Here is a 16819-nt window from a genome sequence, read left to right as displayed (position 1 = left end):
AATATCATTTTATGTCATCAAAGATGGTTATTAAAAAACTACTTTAAAATTCTTTCACAATTTGGGATGCCTGGCTGGCTCAGTCAATACAGCATGCAAATGTTGGCCTCAGAGTCATGAGTTCAAACCCCATGTGTGGCATACAGTTTACTTAAAAAAATTTTTTTTAAGTTTTCTTTGCATTTTTCAAGTGAGCTTTAAGGGCCTATTCTATGTCTAGTACTTACTATAGTCCAAAAAGATGGTCACTGTCAGCAAAGAACTTTTAGCCATAATAGAAATATACTAACATACAAGAAACAACTAGAAAATAGTGGAGAGTAAATTTTGCCTTGTGGACTTGAAGTTTAGTAGAAGATCAAAGAAAATGTAGACTTAGACTCACCAAAAAAGACTTCTTAGGGGAGGTGGAAGGTGAGCTGGGCTTAAAGAAGAATAGGTAGAATTAATTCTTGGAAATGAAGATATTGGAGGCTTTCAAGTACAGGAAACATGAATCAAAGTATCAAGTTGGAAGGAGTAAAACAGATACACTAGATTGAAAATAGAGGAATAGGGAAATGAATGTAACCGTATTTGAGATTGCTTTGCTTTGCTTAAGGGGCCCTAATTTCTAATAGAAGAAAACGAGGATTTGGATTGCCTGCAACCCTTTTGAGAGCCAAAAAACAGTTGAAGAAAAAAAAAAAAAAAGGGAAGGAAATCTAGGATTATATCAGACAAGTTTATTACCCTAAATATTAGGGAATCTATGGATTTTAGCTCAGCAAATCAAGTGAGAAATCTTTTTTTAATAATTTGTGTTTTTATGTTTTTATCGGAATTGAATTTTGTATATGAAGTTCTCAACACTGAACCTAACATTGTTAACTTAATAGCATATAACAGTTGCTGTACTTGCTCAGACTTGACACTTTTAAAAAAAAAAAAAAATGTATTTTGAGAGAGAGTGTGAGCAGGGGAGAGGCAGAGAGAGGGAGACAGAAAATCCCAAGCAGGCTCCACACTGTCAGTGCCAAGCCCAACCAGGCACTCCTACTCACAAACTGTGAGATCATGACCTGAGCTGAAACCAAGAGTTGGATGCTTAATTAATTGAGCCACACAGGCACCCCTCAAGTGAGAAATCTTGAGAGGAAAGGGTTGCATAGCCAAAATTCTATCAGGCATATTTTTTGTTCTCCATAACATTGATCTTAACACTATGGGAATGATGGTGAATTAATACCAAAGTAATGTTGTTATGCCAAATAGAAATACTCCTTTTCCAAACCCCCTCTCTAATTTGCATCTAAGTCTTAGCTCAAGTTATTTACTCTTAGAATATCCTTTCCCTCATCTTCACCTGTCTAAATCCTCCTAGGCTATCTACCTCTTGCATTAAATTTTACCAGTTCATTTTTCCTTCTCACCCAGAAATTCTCTCTTTTGAGCTCATATACATGGCTTAGAACAATTAATGTACCCTGCCTTATGGACAGGGATTATCTTACTCTTTATTATATACTCTGCAAGCTTAACAGAGTGGGTGCTTAGCAATTAAATGGTAATTAATTGCTGAAAATCAATAATACCTTTATGATAAATGTTTTCTGGAAAGGCTGAATACCAGCTAGATAAATACAGAAATGCCCGGGGTCTTTTCTGGTAATTTAAGAATTTTTCCACCTTTTACTACTTTTATAGGGCTTCTTTGATTCTCTACTACCTATTAACATTCATGTCTCAAGTCTTATCTATCTTAAAATGTCCTTTAAAAAAAAATTTCAGGGGTGCCTGGGTGGCTCAGTTGGTTGGGCATCCGACTTCAGCCTAGGTCGTGATCTCACAGTTCTTGAGTTCGAGCCCTGCGTCTGGCTCTTTGCTGATGGCTTGGAACCTGGAACCTGCTTCGGATTCTGTGTGTGTCTCTCTCTCTCTGCCTCTCCCCTACTCATGCTCAGTCTCTCTCTCTCTCTCTCAAAAATAAAATAAACATTAAAAAAAATTTTTTTTAAGTCAAAACCTGTGGGTAGGTTTGTGAACAGTTAGAAGGCCTGTGAAATTTCAATATCCCTTTGGGAGGGCCATGAGTAATCCAACTGATAATCCTAAGCTTTTCAATGAAGTATAATTTAACTATTTTTGTCAACCTTCCATCTGAGGAGATGGAAGATGATAGAATGAAAAGTACTTACGTTAAAAAATACTTTTTAAGAAACACCATTACCGTAATCATAAAAAACAAATGTACTGAGCACTGTTGAAGTTCTTTATACATCTCTAAAGTTAATGGTATGCTACTGGGGCACCTAGGTGGCTCAGTCGGTTAAGTATCTGACTCTTCGTTTCCGCTCAGGTCATAATCTCGCATTTCGTGGGTTTGAGACCCACATCAGGCTCCACGCTGACACTTCGGAGCCTACTTGGGATTTTCTCTCTCTCTCTCTCTCTCTCTCTCTCTCTCTCTCTCTCTCTCTCTCTCCCCCTTCCCTGCTCCCTCTGTCTCAAAATGAATAAATAAGATTTTTAATAAAGTTAATGGTATGCTTCTGAATCCCTCTGCTTACTGGAGCTACCTTGTTGAATGAAATTGGTTTTCTAACAAATTTTCTTGGACTATTGTATAAGAGACTATGCAAGTCACACCAAAGAAAGGTTTTTTTAAAAAGTAAGCTCTACACCCATTGTGCAGCTTGAACTGAGACCCCAAGATCAAGAGTCACATGCTCTACCGACTGAGCCAGCCAGACACCCCAGAGAAAGCTTTTAGAAATCTAAGAAGACAAAATTGTGACACAAATATGTAGCATTTGTTTTCTGCTAGGACATTTAAGTCATAAGGACTTATTTTATGTACCCTTAGAGCTTTTATATAAAATCTATATGACATTTATGTTTGTTTTTCAGAACCTGTATATAAATTACATTTTTTAAAACATCTGTTGTTACTATTGGGTTTGGTTGGCTTTGAGGGTGGTTGACTTGTTATATTTTACATTTAACCAAAAGTCAGGATTTCAGCCAGCAATTAAATAATGGTTTATAGGGCAAAGCAGTTTCCCCTTTGTAATGATTTTCTTTATGACCTGTTTTCTAGGCATGTATTTTGATAGCACTACTACGTCCCCTCCAAAAGGTGAGAACTGACTCTTCCATCTGTACCTGGATCATGTGGAGAAAGGACTGAGAATGGAAGCAGAAAACAGACATTGTCCATGTAGAGCAGACTGCCTGACAACAGCTCACTCTAATAAAGGGCAATAAATGCCACACGAGATGATCCTCTCATCACAAAACTGTAAGTAATTTTGGGGAATTACAGGGGAATTAGTTGTCTCTGCTGACTCAATAAAAAAAGGTCTTCATTTTGTAATTTGTGGCCTGTATGCTGTAAATTAAGATCCACTGAACTGTTAAACAGTGGACTTTCCTGGCTTGTGGGTGAGAATTTAAGGCAAAATAAAATACAGTATTCCCCACAAAGTAAACTTGGGACCTTTGCTCTAAGACCTGAGGCAAAGGTTACATGAATTTGGATAACTGGGTTAAAACTAAGTAATTGGGGCTTGCCTGGAAAACAAGCTTGAGAACTTCAGTCTTTTTTTTTTTTTTTTCAATGTTTATCTTTTGAGAGAGAGAAAGAGAGATGACAGAGCACAAGCTGGGGAGAGGCACAGAGAGAGGGAGACACAGAATCCGCAGCAGGCTCCAGGCTCTGAGCTGTCAGCACAGAGCCCGGCACGGGGCTCAAACTCACCAACCATGAGATCATGACCTGAACTGAAGTCGGATGTTTGGCTGAGCCACCCAGGTGCCCTGGAGAACTTTAGTCTTGATATAGCATGGAATAGGGAGGCCATATGGCCTCTTGAAACAAAATAACGGAGGTTGACAAAGTAATAGAATTTTTGGAAATTAAATCTAGCAATACCATAGATAGATAGATAGACAGACAGACAGACAGACTGGGGGTGGGGGCAGCGTAGCAGGCTGTATAGAGAAGGATTCTAAGATACAAAGTATGGTGAAAAAGAAACTGAGCATGTGACCATTGTAGTAATCTAGGAGTAAAGAAAACCTGAACAAAATAATGGCATTGAGAATGGAGATGAAATAATAAATTGAAGATATTTAAAAAAAAAATCGTAGAACATCATGATGAGTTGGATAAAAAGGGAGTTGTCAAAATTATATATTTTCTGTACTGGAAGAAAACAGTGATATCATTGCAAGAGGATGGTTAAGAGAAGCTAGTGTGAGAAAGATGTTGTATCCTATTTTTGTAATATTGCATTTAAGAAATCTAGGCATTCCATTTGAAATCCTTTAAAGATCACTGAATATACAGAAGGAGAATTCTCTGTAAAAGGCTAGAGAGGTAAAAATGTCAGTTATCCTCATAAAGCTGATAAGAATACACAAGCTAACAAAAACTATTAAGGACAATAGACTTTCTTTTAAAAACAAATATGTAACATAAATTTATATAAATTAATTAGGTATATAATCTTAAATAAACATTTCCAAAATAAAAAACTATTTTCCTCAGAATGTCATGTCTCAAGCTTACACCTATAAGAAAATCCCTATACTTATATTAGTTGTGAGAGTCAATGACTAATATGTGTTAATATTCTTGAACTTATCTTTGTGTCTATTAATAAAACAAAGACCTTTCCCCATATTAGATTGAGGGAATGAAATTGAGAGCTTAAAGTTCACATGATTCAACCAGTTAAAACTTTATAAAATTGACATGGCTTTAATTTCTCAAATGGAAAGGCAGGTAATTGAATTGTGGGAAATGTGCTGGTCTCCAGTTTCAAGAAACAGTACAGCACAAAGACCTGGCATTCTGGCTGAAGAGCTGTAATAATAAACAAAAATTTGAAAACCAGGAAGCCAAATCTTCCAAATGTACAACTGTGGCATTTCAAAGGAGATATAACAAGAGATTCCAGAAGATGGTAAAAAATAGGTTTAGATAATTGAGATTCCTTATATGAATACTTGTGTTTGATGGAGAAACACTGTTAAGCAGAAATGAAGGTTCTAAGAAGCTGTGACTTTCTCCTTCTCACCCTAAATTAGGCTTGCTTCTGAAAAAAAAGTGTTAGCCCAAAAAATTCAAACAGGGATTCAATAAATTTTAGCCAGGAATTTAAACAGTGACCAAAGGGGCAGGGCCAGAATTTCATTGAAAGCAAATATTTTGGTTTTCTAGGAGCTAAACCTTGTTTTGTAGGATTCCTATTTAGAATGTCAAAGTATCTTGCTCTATTTACCTAGTCACTACTTGCTGTGGAAAACTGCCACCTTCATCAGACAGAAATCCCATATCATTCTACACCTTGAATTGATATTTTAATATACTATTCCATTTTAATGATATGTAAGGAAACCTAAAATGTCAATCTGTGCTTCCAAAATAGCATTTAAAACACTCAGTAATATATCTTCTGGATATACCACATCTTTTGGACCATACTCAATCCTTAAACTGTTTGATTAAGCCAAGTTCAGTGAACCTATGACTTCAAATCAGGTTATCCAGAACTGCTAACATTTTTTTCTGTATTTCTGTCCTAGTTACATCTGACTTATATGCCTGGTCTGATAACTTCTATCTTTTTATGACTCCTAAATTGTGGAGGTAAGTCAAGATTTAATATCAGTTATAGTCATGTAAAGTTCATTCTGAATTTGTATTCCCTTAACATTTATTTAATTACTAAGCATTCTTGTAGCATTGCATTTTTATTAGCAAATTATATACTATATTCCAACTTTGGCTGGGCTGTTTTACTCTGATTAAATGTGTAATTTTCTGTAACTTTCAACTAGTTAGTATTCCTATAGGCATCTAATATTTTCGTCACACTTGGTATGTGATTACCCAAGTAAACTTCTAATGGAAAAATACCATGGGATTTTTTTTTCTGTAGTCTTTAGCTTAAATCACTTCTTTCAGACTCTGTACATAAAGTATCATCCATCTCTGATCTACTATAATTCTTGTTTTTCCAAGTGCCTATTCACCGAGACTATAGTGTTCTAAATTTTTCAGTTCAGTTCAGTTGAGACCATTAGACATCCAGTACTATGGGGGAATATAAAGATCAGTATTAAACACAATCCCATTCCTCATCTTAAAAGATTTCATGGAAGCTCAGACATTGCAGCCTGACTTTCTTGGGGTCTCTTATTACAAGGAGACCAAGACAAATCTCTCCTATTTGGCTTCCAAGTTGGGAACCCAAAGAAATTCAGATGCTTACCAGAGTGAGAAATAATGGATAGTAACATGAAATAGAAACACTTGGTTTGGGGTATGTTCTACTCCACTGATAAGAGTAAAAAGCCACTTTAAAACAATGATTCTGGATTTGAGGTGCTGGTGTGAAATTTGAAGGTGCAGAATGCTGCCTACCTAGAAGTTTGTATAATTAGACATGTCTTAAGCACATTTTAGTTTGGGAAGCAAAGTCCTATTTATTTTGCTGAATGTTTGTTGCTCTTTTATTCTGTGCCATGTAAGGTGTTAACTTTTTATCCTTTAAAAGATTTTTGTAGTTGGATCTCATAGTTTAGATAAATATTAAGGCATTTTATTTTCTAAGCTTAATAATTATGATATAATGAATTTTTTGTGAAATTTTTACATAAATTTTCATCTCTAATAGGTCTGATAGGCCTTATAATCCTTTTTTTTTTTTTTTAAGTTTATTTATTTATTTTGAGACAGAGAGCGCAAGCATGAGCCTGGGAGGGGCAGAGAGAAAGGGAGAGAGAGAATCCCAAGCAGGCTCTGGGCTGATGTGGGGCTCAAACTCACAAACCGTGAGATCATGACCTGGGCCGAAATCAAGAATTGGATGCTTAAACCAACTGAGCCACCCAGGTGCCTGGAAGGCCTAATAATTCTTGAAGTGCAGTTCTGTGGCAAAGCTGGTAAGTAATGATGGCTTTTACTAGGTCATTGGTATTCCAGAAATCTAAGTATTTTAGTAATATGTTTTCACATTAACTCTTTATTTCTTGAACTTTGTTTGAAATACTAAGTTTGATGTCACATTGTTCTCTTCCATGAGTTCTTTGGCTGTCTCAAAGTAACAAAATGTCCTAAATTTATTTTTAAAAATTTCCTCATAGTGGCTCTTCTGCATTGCTAAACTTACTGTTAACAGAGTCAACTTCCCCTGCACAGAGGAAAAATAACAGTAGAATATGGGAGATTTGGAGTGCTCTAATAAATATTTTGTCATCCCAACAAGGTTTCTGGTGATGTGACTATTTCTATTATTTGTGATAGAGAACAAGTACAAAAACTTAAAAAGCAAAACTGAAGTTTGTCAGATGTAAACAATATATAAGACAAATTAGAAATAGCTTATGATTCCCTAAACCATATATTATTTCTCTAGCTCCTTTCCCATGACCATTTTATGTTATTTGGGGCTCCTGATTTCAGATATATTTTCAAAGCAGCCCAAATTAATTCCAATTTTACCATGCCTAAGAACTCTTTATAGTTATGACTTGTATATTAAATTCAAGAGTAAAATTCAACATTTTACTCTTCAGAAAATTTTTTTAGGGACAACTTCCAATCACTTATAAGGCAAATTACTGAGTTTCAAGAATAAGGTCTTTAGTGCCTTGTCAGAAATGAAACTGTGGGTGGAAAGATAAAACACACATAACAGAATCGGGAGAACAGGGAAGGCCCAAGTCATTAAGAATGACAGACCTTGGGGCACCTGGATGGCTCAGTTGATTAAGCATTCAACTTCAGCTCAAGTCACGATCTCCCCGTTTGTGAGTTCAAGCCCTGCGTTCGAGCCCCCAGAGCCTATTCGATTTCTGTGTGTCCCTCTCTCTCTGCCCCTCCCCACCTTCTCAAAAATAAAAAATAAACATTAAAAAAAAAGAATGACAGACCTTAATGTGTCATTGTGATGATTCATCTTTGTATATATGAGATGGATTGATAGGTGTATATGATTTAATAGAACAAGGTTTTCAGCATGGTTGGCCAAGACCAGCTTCTGCCATTATTTTCTTATAATTTAAAATGGCCTGGGTGGCTCAGTTGGTTGAGCAGCTGACTTTGGCTCAGGTCATGATCTCAACGGTGTGTGAGCTCAAGCCCTGCATCAGGCTCTCTGCTGTCAACGCAGAGCGTGCTTTAGATCCTCTGTCCCCTTCTCTCTCTGCCCCTCCCCCACTCGTGCTCTCTCAAAATAAATAAACATTCAAAAATTTTTTAAATAAAACTGACAAATCCATTCAGTCCAGAAGAGTTAAGTGGTGTACCCATATGAAAATGTTAAAGCTTTTTTTTTTCTAAAGCAGGCAAGAGTTTTTAATTTGCATTGCATCTAATATATCCCTGTTTTCTTCAAACTACAGTTGCCTTGTCCCCCTTTCTGAAACAAGACTCAATGTTTTGCATGTCTTGACAACTTGATAGAGTTGTCCCACTCTATTTTAGAGTGAATACGAGAGGCTTACTGAGATGATCTTGACAGATGCATCTCCAGATGAGATAATCTCTAAAGTATTTACTAAAATAAGAAACTCCATCTACTCTGAAACTACACTTTCCTTAATAATATATATTTTTTTAATTGTGGTAATCTTTCTCCTTCCACAAACCTCTGCATTGTGAACTAATAACTTTTGAGAAACTATTTAATAAAAAGCTTGTCTTTCTAATTAAACCATTTGTCAATATTATGAATTGTTTTTGTAAAAAGTTTTAGGAGGGAAGGCATTATTTGTTCTCTGCAGTATCTCCAATGTCTAAAATAGTATTTGGCACACAGTAGATGTCACTAAAGATTTATTGAATGAATGAATGAAGGAACGAATGTCATATATATCTCCATAGGTAATATGTTTCTATTAGCACATTTTATTTCTCAACTCAAAGTAGTTTCCTGCAAATATGAATGACTAAGAACATATTAAACAGTAGTTTTAACATTTCCTGTCTTACTATTTGCCAACCTGTTACAATATTTTTTGTTTTAATGTTTTTAACCAGTTATCAGTTTTTAATAATCTTATCAACAAAGCAGTGTTGAACAGTGTTGCATATATAACCATGTCAACTATATCCAACAAGTTAAATCACATAAATGTCAAAAACTTAGCAGAATAGAAATATTGTGTCCTAGAATATGATACTAGCAAGGGAAGCAAACACATCATCCCGAAAATTAAGTTGACATGCTAAAACAACTAAATTGGCTTTTCTGCAGAAAAGAGGGGATAACTGCCACCAAAAACAAAACACTTATTCATAGGGCTTTTTCTCTTATTTGGGTCATTACTTTCAAATACTAACCTTGACATTACTAATCTTGAAGTGTTTTGCACTTCTACATTATACATAACCTTTGAAGTACTGTTAGAAAATTTTAAAAATATGTATTTCTTCCCTACAACCTAGTCCACAAATTTGTAATTACTAGAAGTTTCTGGATGCCAACTCTTTACTAAGTGGAGGGCCTTCACAGGAAAGGTGGTAAAGTAACATTTGTATCAGTATAAGATAATAAGCCATACTTTGCCATAATAGTCCCCCTAACACTCATCTAACACCCATAACACCCATATCTTTGTTGAAAATTCCATGCATGTATAAGAAAATGAGTATGTTTCCACAACTGGTTATATATATAACCAGTTGTGGAAACATACTCATTATATATATATATATATATATATATATATATATATATATATATATATACACATAGTGGAAGTATTTTCACACTTTATATGTTGTTCTACACCTTGCTTTTTTTCCACTTAGAAATATTTGACATTCTTTCCCTAGTTTATAAACTCTTGCCCCATCCTTAAGGACTACATAGTATTTCACTGTATGAACCATAATTTACCCATCCCCTGTTGATCAACTTTGAGTTTATTTCTCAGCTTTTGCTGTTACCATGATGTCCTTTCTCCCTTGAATGTGAGCTGAGAATAAGGATTTTTGTCTTACTCATTTTTTAATCTTAATAACTTAGTATGGTGTCTAACAAATGTTTAATATATGTTTTTGAATGAATTAATTGTACTTTTTAAAATGATACTTAACTGCTTCCAGGCAGGTTTTAACCCTACTGTGTGCTTGATACTCTTTGATGTAATGTTTCCTCTTCTGGATGTTTATCCTAGTGTGCAAAATGACACATATAAATGAGGAATTCCTACAAAAGGAATCACCAAACCAAAGTATATGTGTATTTTAAATGTTAGTAGAGGTTTTCAGAAGCTTTTCACCAAATGTAGGTGTTAATTAATAGCAAAGTTATTATTCCTCTCACCATATGTTTGTCAGTGCTTTACACATAGTAGTGTTAAAATTGTTGAGTGATTGAGCTCACATTCAAGTGGAAAAAAAATTGGGTTTTATGATGGCATATAAGTCTATACAGAGGAAAAGACTGATCAATATGCCTGGGAAAGGAGGGAAACAAGGCCACAGAGAAGAGGTACAATTGAAAGTGGGCCACCAATCATCTTCTCCTGCCTCCTCCCTCCCTTCTTCCTCCTCCTCCTCCTCTTCCTCCTCCTCCTCCTCCTCCTCCTCCTCCTCCTCCTCCTCCTCCTCCTCCTTCTTCTTCTTCTTCTTCTTCTTCTTCTTCTTCATCACCATCACCATCACCATCACCAACAGTGACTTGGTGCCTACCAGGTACCAGGAGATGTGTTGAATACGTTATTTCCTTTTATTTTCACATATCCTACAAGGGAGATATATTATCCCCATGTGATAAAGAAGTTGAGGCACAGACAACTTAAATAACTTGCCCAAGTTGTATAGCTAGTAATTGATTGAGTTGGGATTAGAAATCAAGCATTCTGATTCCAGAATGCACTCTTGAAAGCTGTGTAAGTGTTCATGAAGAAAAGAAAGGGAAAGAGACATTGAAGGTAGAAGAAACATGTGCCAAAGGACCAAGTGCATGTTGTTACTTAGAGAGCAAGCAGTTAGTATGGCCTAAACACGATTGAGGTATGGTTGCCAGAGAAGGCATGCTAGGAGACAAGGCCACAAGTTAAGCGGAGTACATATTTGCTAACATATATGCCATAAATACAGAATTTCCAAACAAGAAAATGGCATTTCTCTTCACTCTAAAAGAGAATAGAGAATCTCACTTTTTTTTCTGAGATTGCTCTGATATGATGGTAGTCTCTGGTTTCAGTGTTTTGTTCATGGTGAAAGCTTCAGGCCTTTTTATCCTTTCAAAGCTATAGCATTCAGTTTTGTCTTCAGAAGATAATGTTCTAGCACTGACTAGATGGAAGCCTTCCATTAATAAAGTGTCGATTAGTAAGCCGAGGACGTTAGTTCCATTGGCCAATTTTCGATCATCAGGTTTTATAGAAACATACCTAGGACACACAACAAATGTTTGGTTATAAAGGATCCATTTAATAACTAGCAAAACTAAACACATAAATTTGGCTTATAATCTCAGACAAAGGCATCATACCATTTCGATCAGAATTTTTTTTGAGATTTCATTTATAAATCCAAATCAATAGCTTTTTGTCAGGGTACTGAAAATAGAGACTTTCCTGTGATCTCCACAGTCATTTTAATTCTACATTTAGGAATATAACCAACATTGATGAATTTTCATTGAGAAATTATTTTCTGGAGCAAGCAATTTGATCAAAAAAATTAGCTTAATTTTTTATATATGTAATTTAACTATTTCCAGTTTTTTTTCAAATTACTAAATATTGTTTTAATCGGCTTAACTAAATTAATTGATTCAATCATTAAAAAAAAATTTTTTTAGAGGAGCCCGGGTGACTCAGTTGGTTAAGCATCTGTGACTTCAGCTCTGGTCATGATCTCAGTTGTGAGTTTGGGCCCCGCGTCGGGCTTCATGCTGACAGCTCAGAGCCTGAAACCTGCTTCAGATTCTGTGTCTCTTCTCTTTCTCTCTACATCTTCCCCGCTCACATTCTGTCTCTCTCAAACATTAAAAAAAATTTTTTTTTAATTTTTTTTTATTTAAGAGATTGAGGGGGCAGTGAGAGAGGGAGAGAGAGAGAGTCTTAAGCAGTCTCCATGTTCAGCACAGAGGCCGCCATGAGGCTTGATTCCGCAATCCTGGGATCACGACCCTAGCCAAAAACAACAGTCAGATGCTCAAGTGACTAAGCCACCCAGGTGCCCCTAATTCAATCATTTTAATGAACATTTTATGCATTTACAGCTTTCCTCCTAAATCTAATTCTACCCATTATTAGCACTGACATTACAAATGTTTTCTTTTGTGACTTATTTCTGTCAAAAGTATTTTCTGAGGTACAATTTTGCATATAAAAAATGTCAATATTTAATCATCAATTTTTACTCAATAACTATCCATTATTAAAGAGCAAAGCACAGGATCAAAAGGCTATATACAATCTGGAATCAAAATGACAAAACTCTATTTCCTGGGATACTTGATAGAACCAATACACATAGTTCAAGAGAAATATACCTCAATTTTTCAGACTGGCTATAAATTGGCTTTAATAATGTCAACATAACATGTCCACATAGATACAGCTATATTACTCCTTTATCTACTATCAAGGATATTTTTATGTCTTTGAGTCCTCTCACCATTTGTTTATGAGATGTGAAGAAAAGCCTAACTTAAATTACTTCCACACATTAGTGGAAGTTTCTCTGTCATTTTATGGCATAAAAAGAGCCTTTAGGACATCCTTAGCCTCCTTTAATTATGATTAAAATTGAGTGGTTACTGTAGCTCACACTTAGAAATCAATTCTAGGCAAAGAAAATAATAAAATGTAAGATTTATAAAAGCACAAAATACAGACCAAAAAATGTTTATTATGTTTGATATACCAGATTTTTAACATCGGGAAATCATTCCATCTACTCCAAAGACCCAGATTTTGATTATGTAGCCTAGAAACATTTGTCAAAGAGAAGAAAAGTTACAGCACATCTCAAAAAATTAAGACACAAATAGTATATAGTAAGTGATAACAAACACTTGGAAGAAATCACTGAGCCACAGTACTTGATTCCCTACGAGGTCAAATTAAGAAATGAAAGATTATAAAGCAGAAGAAAAGGATAGAAGAACCCACTGAGAAATAGAAAATCAAAACTTATTTTAAAAACTTAAAAGGCAGCTATATTTTCCCATTTGATCCAGTTTAAAAAGGAAAGGTCAGATAGAATAAAGGCTACCAAAGAGACTCTAGAATCCTGTGACCATAACTTGAGCTTAATAATGTGGTATCATATGAATGGCCTTCTGCAAGATGCAAGCCAAGTATTTCTCATACTATGAACTTGAGAGATAATAACTGAGCAATCTGCTAGGTTAATAAGATCGCAGAGTAGTAAATCATAGTAGTGGAACATGCTAAACAGCCGCATGGTACAGCAGACTCTTAGGAGCCGTCCAGGCTTACTCCTCCACTTTCCACCTCCAAAAAACATCTGAATGAACAGCTCAGAACAGGAAGTGAACAAGAAATAAAAATGATTGCTAGCCAGGCAGTTTTATACCTAAGGTGGGCCTTTCAGGGCCAGAGTTTTCATCCAATCCCCTGAAATCCCAATAATGCCCCCTTACTAGGTTACCCATCCCTACTTTGAAACTGGCATGACAGAAAAAAAATCACAAACACTTACTGGGTGGAAAAAAATTCTGAACTTCAGGCAACTGAACAAAAATACCGTTTGGTGATGAAAATTTTAATTATTAAAATAGCTTCTGGTTTTGGAATTCTCTATTTGGGAAGTTTAAATATAATGCCATTCTTATATTAAGATGAAAAATTTTTGTACCGTTTCTGAACACAAACAACAAAGGTAAAGTCACTTGGCACTGTACATACAAGAATATTCCAACTTTAGTTTTTAATCTTGTTTTAATTTTAAAATGCATAGGTTTTAAAGTGTTCAGTTTACTTTGCATATTTCTTCTTAAAATTACACCATTTTACCTTAGGTTTCTAACATTTTTTTAATTTATTTTTTTATTTTTTAAAAAAAATTTTTAAGGTTTATTTATTCTTGAGTGCAAGCAGGGGAGAGGCAGAGAGAGGAGACACAGAATCCCGAGAAGGCTCCAGGCACCAAGCTGTCAGCACAGAGCCCGATGTAGGGCTTGAACTCACAAACTGTGAGATCATGACTTGAGCCGAAGTCAGACGCTCAACCAGCTGAGCCACCCAGGCGCCCCTGTTATTTTTTAAAAGGGATCCTCAAAGATCTTAATCATTGGGGTGCCTGGGTGGCTCGGTTGAGCGTCCGACTTTGGCTCAAGTCATGATCTCACAGTTCGTGAGTTCAAGCCCCACATCAGGCTCTGTGCTGACAGCTCAGAGCCTGGAGCCTTCTCGGGAGTCTGTGTTTCCTTCTCTCTCTGCCCTTCCCCCGCTCTCTCTCTCTCTCTCAAAAACAAATAAACATTAAAAAAGATTTTTTTTAAGTTGTTAATTATTAGATCAAATTTAGAAAACAAAAAGCTGGTAGTTTTCCCTTCTATCCATGTTGGTGCTCCACCAGTGAAAAGAGAGTTGGACACAGAGACACCTTAAAATGCTTCGAGCTAAAGATAGGGTCTTATGTTCTCCTCATAATCAGCCTATTAATCTAATTGGCCCTCTTTTCCCAAAACGACATTTCAGTCTTTCTAGGAGGGCAGGAAATTATTAAGTGTAAAAAGTTAAGAGTTGTCGTATTGTCCAGTGATCTCCAGTTAGTAAGTAGGACCACGGGGTGTACTGTGGGAGAGGCAAACATTGATAGTTCCCAATGGCTACTGCTGAAGAAAATATCCCAAATTATGTCTACCTTTTCTCCCCACAAAAAAAAAAAAACTTAGTTATCAGTAAAGAACATATACAGACTACTTTTTTTCCTCCTGAAAATTAAAGCCAGCTTTCACAGTTAGTAAAATAATGGTGGGACAGCATTAAGACATTTTTAAGGAGAAAAAAAATGTGTCCCTGACAGCAGAGTGGAAATCAGCCTTAGTGCCCAGCCAAGAACAACAAGGAGAGAAAGTGAATAATTGACTCAGAAGCAACTATCCTTAACATACTGACAGCCTATCCCAATATTTTGAGTTGTCTAAGAGTGCCAAAGATGTAATAGGATACCAAATTTGCTCTGGGATATATCTGCCTTAATGGTGTTTAAAAATAAAGTGGGGTGGAGGAAAATCAGTAGTCAGATCATACTGAAAGAACAAATATACATAGACTGTAAGGAAATCAGGAGAAACTGAAACTTTACCATATGCCAGCCACTAAAAGAATCTCTTGGGGGGAAAAAAAGCCTTCTCGGTCCTAAGCCAAATTAATGATCATTAGCAATGGAACATAATGTATAAAATTATTTCCTCTTAGAACTTAAATGACCATAGTCCCAGTTTTCCCTGGACAGTCTTGGTTTATTCCTTTGTCCCACATTGTAACAATGCCTCCTTTCACTCTGAAAAGTAGCCCAGTTTGGACAATTATCTGATCACTCTACCCAACTCTACCAGTTACCCCAAAACATTTGAGTAATCATTTTTTTCTAAGAAAAGTTTCAGGCGTGAGAAACTTTCAGTTTGAGGGGGAAAGGAACTAGTATAGAAGAGAGATGCTTCAAAATACAAAATACCTGACTCCAGTTTGGTTATCAGTAGTGCTGTCAGAGCCACACTGGAAAACCAGGTCGTGGTAAGAAGGTCTTTGTGGAGGCAGTGGAAGTAAAGTCATCTGAGGAGGGAAAGAGTTACTACTCCAGGTCATTGCTGAAGGTTGCTCTATAAACACTGTAATCCTCCCAGTTAGCATCTCAATTGTTTTGCTGCAAGAGCCAAATACCCTGAAAAAAGCTTGAGTGTTTCGGCTTAGGAAATGCACCTCCAAAAAAGCAGGTCTTGGCTGTAGCAAGTGTTCTTGGTTTAAGAGATCAATCAGAGGATCCAGTTCATAGAAAAGAGCCTCTCTCTGAAGCCTATGGTAGTCTGAAAAGTCAATGGGTAATAAAAGCTGGTGAGTTCTCAAAAAATCTAAGATGAAACTAAATAAAACACCATCTCTGTCCACAAAAATCTGGCCACCAACCATCTTGAATTCTTGGTCTCTGCCATCTATCATTCTTGTCAACCGAGAGGCAGGAAACTGCTTTATGGTAGAAAATCTTGTTGTGAATATCTTCCCTCCCACATTCAAAGTGACTAGTTCCTGACTACTCATTCTTTTCTTGCTTCAAACTAGAGGCTACAAACCATCAGCCACAGACTTAGAAACTTGTAAATCAACTTCTAACCATAAGTGTTGCTAGTTATATATGATCAAGAAATGGAGGGGAGGGGAAAATAACAAAAAAACAGAGACCTAGATTCCCAGGTAACTACTGTAAAGCAAATATTGTATCCATAGCTGTGTTTGCAAATTTGAGTTGCTTGGGAACTTGCAGTATACAAAATGAAAAAGCAGCAGTTGAGGTACTGAATTGTTTAAGAAAAACTGCCTTGGGGAGCGTGGTTGGCTCAGTCAGTTAAGTGTCCAACTTTGGCTCAGGTCACAATCTCACAGTTCATGAGTTCAAACCCCACATCGGGCTCTGTGCTGACAGCTTGGAGCCTGGACCCTGCTTTGGATTCTGTGTCTCCTTCTCTCTCTGCCCCTCCCCCCACTTGCACTCTGTCTCTCTCTCTCAAAAATAAACATTAAAAAAAATTTTTTTAAACTGCCAATATTTCCAAGGTTAGATGTCAAATGGATCCTGTTCCTGTATTGCATAAAAAATTCTCCATGAAAACCTGTT

At 36.2% G+C, this 16819-nt stretch overlaps 1 protein-coding gene and 1 long non-coding RNA gene across 3 annotated transcripts in view; one reads left to right on the top strand and one right to left on the bottom strand.

Annotated features, from left to right (window-relative positions):
• The window catches only part of LOC144613040 (uncharacterized), a 101763-nt gene that overhangs the window by 55392 nt on the left and 29552 nt on the right, over positions 1-16819 (top strand). For both annotated transcript variants that reach the window (XR_014137419.1, XR_014137420.1), the window contains exons 8-10: positions 3080-3280; positions 5572-5635; positions 6728-6933. This is a non-coding gene — a long non-coding RNA (uncharacterized LOC144613040). Of the gene's footprint in view, positions 1-3079; positions 3281-5571; positions 5636-6727; positions 6934-16819 lie in introns of those variants that run through there.
• KCNRG (potassium channel regulator) lies at positions 11146-16473 on the bottom strand. Its single transcript, XM_060637235.3, has 2 exons — positions 15665-16473; positions 11146-11397 (listed from the first exon to the last, which is right to left on the bottom strand). The coding sequence occupies exons 1-2, from the start codon at positions 16243-16245 to the stop codon at positions 11157-11159; spliced, it is 822 nt and encodes a 273-aa protein (XP_060493218.1). The 5' UTR covers positions 16246-16473; the 3' UTR covers positions 11146-11156.

The sequence above is a fragment of the Panthera onca genome, chromosome A1 (assembly GCF_046562875.1).
Source record: "Panthera onca isolate mPanOnc1 chromosome A1, mPanOnc1 haplotype 2, whole genome shotgun sequence".
Lineage (NCBI taxonomy): Eukaryota > Metazoa > Chordata > Mammalia > Carnivora > Felidae > Panthera > Panthera onca.
The sequence above is the reverse complement of the archived record's forward strand: the minus strand, read 5'-3'. Positions and strand labels throughout refer to the sequence as shown.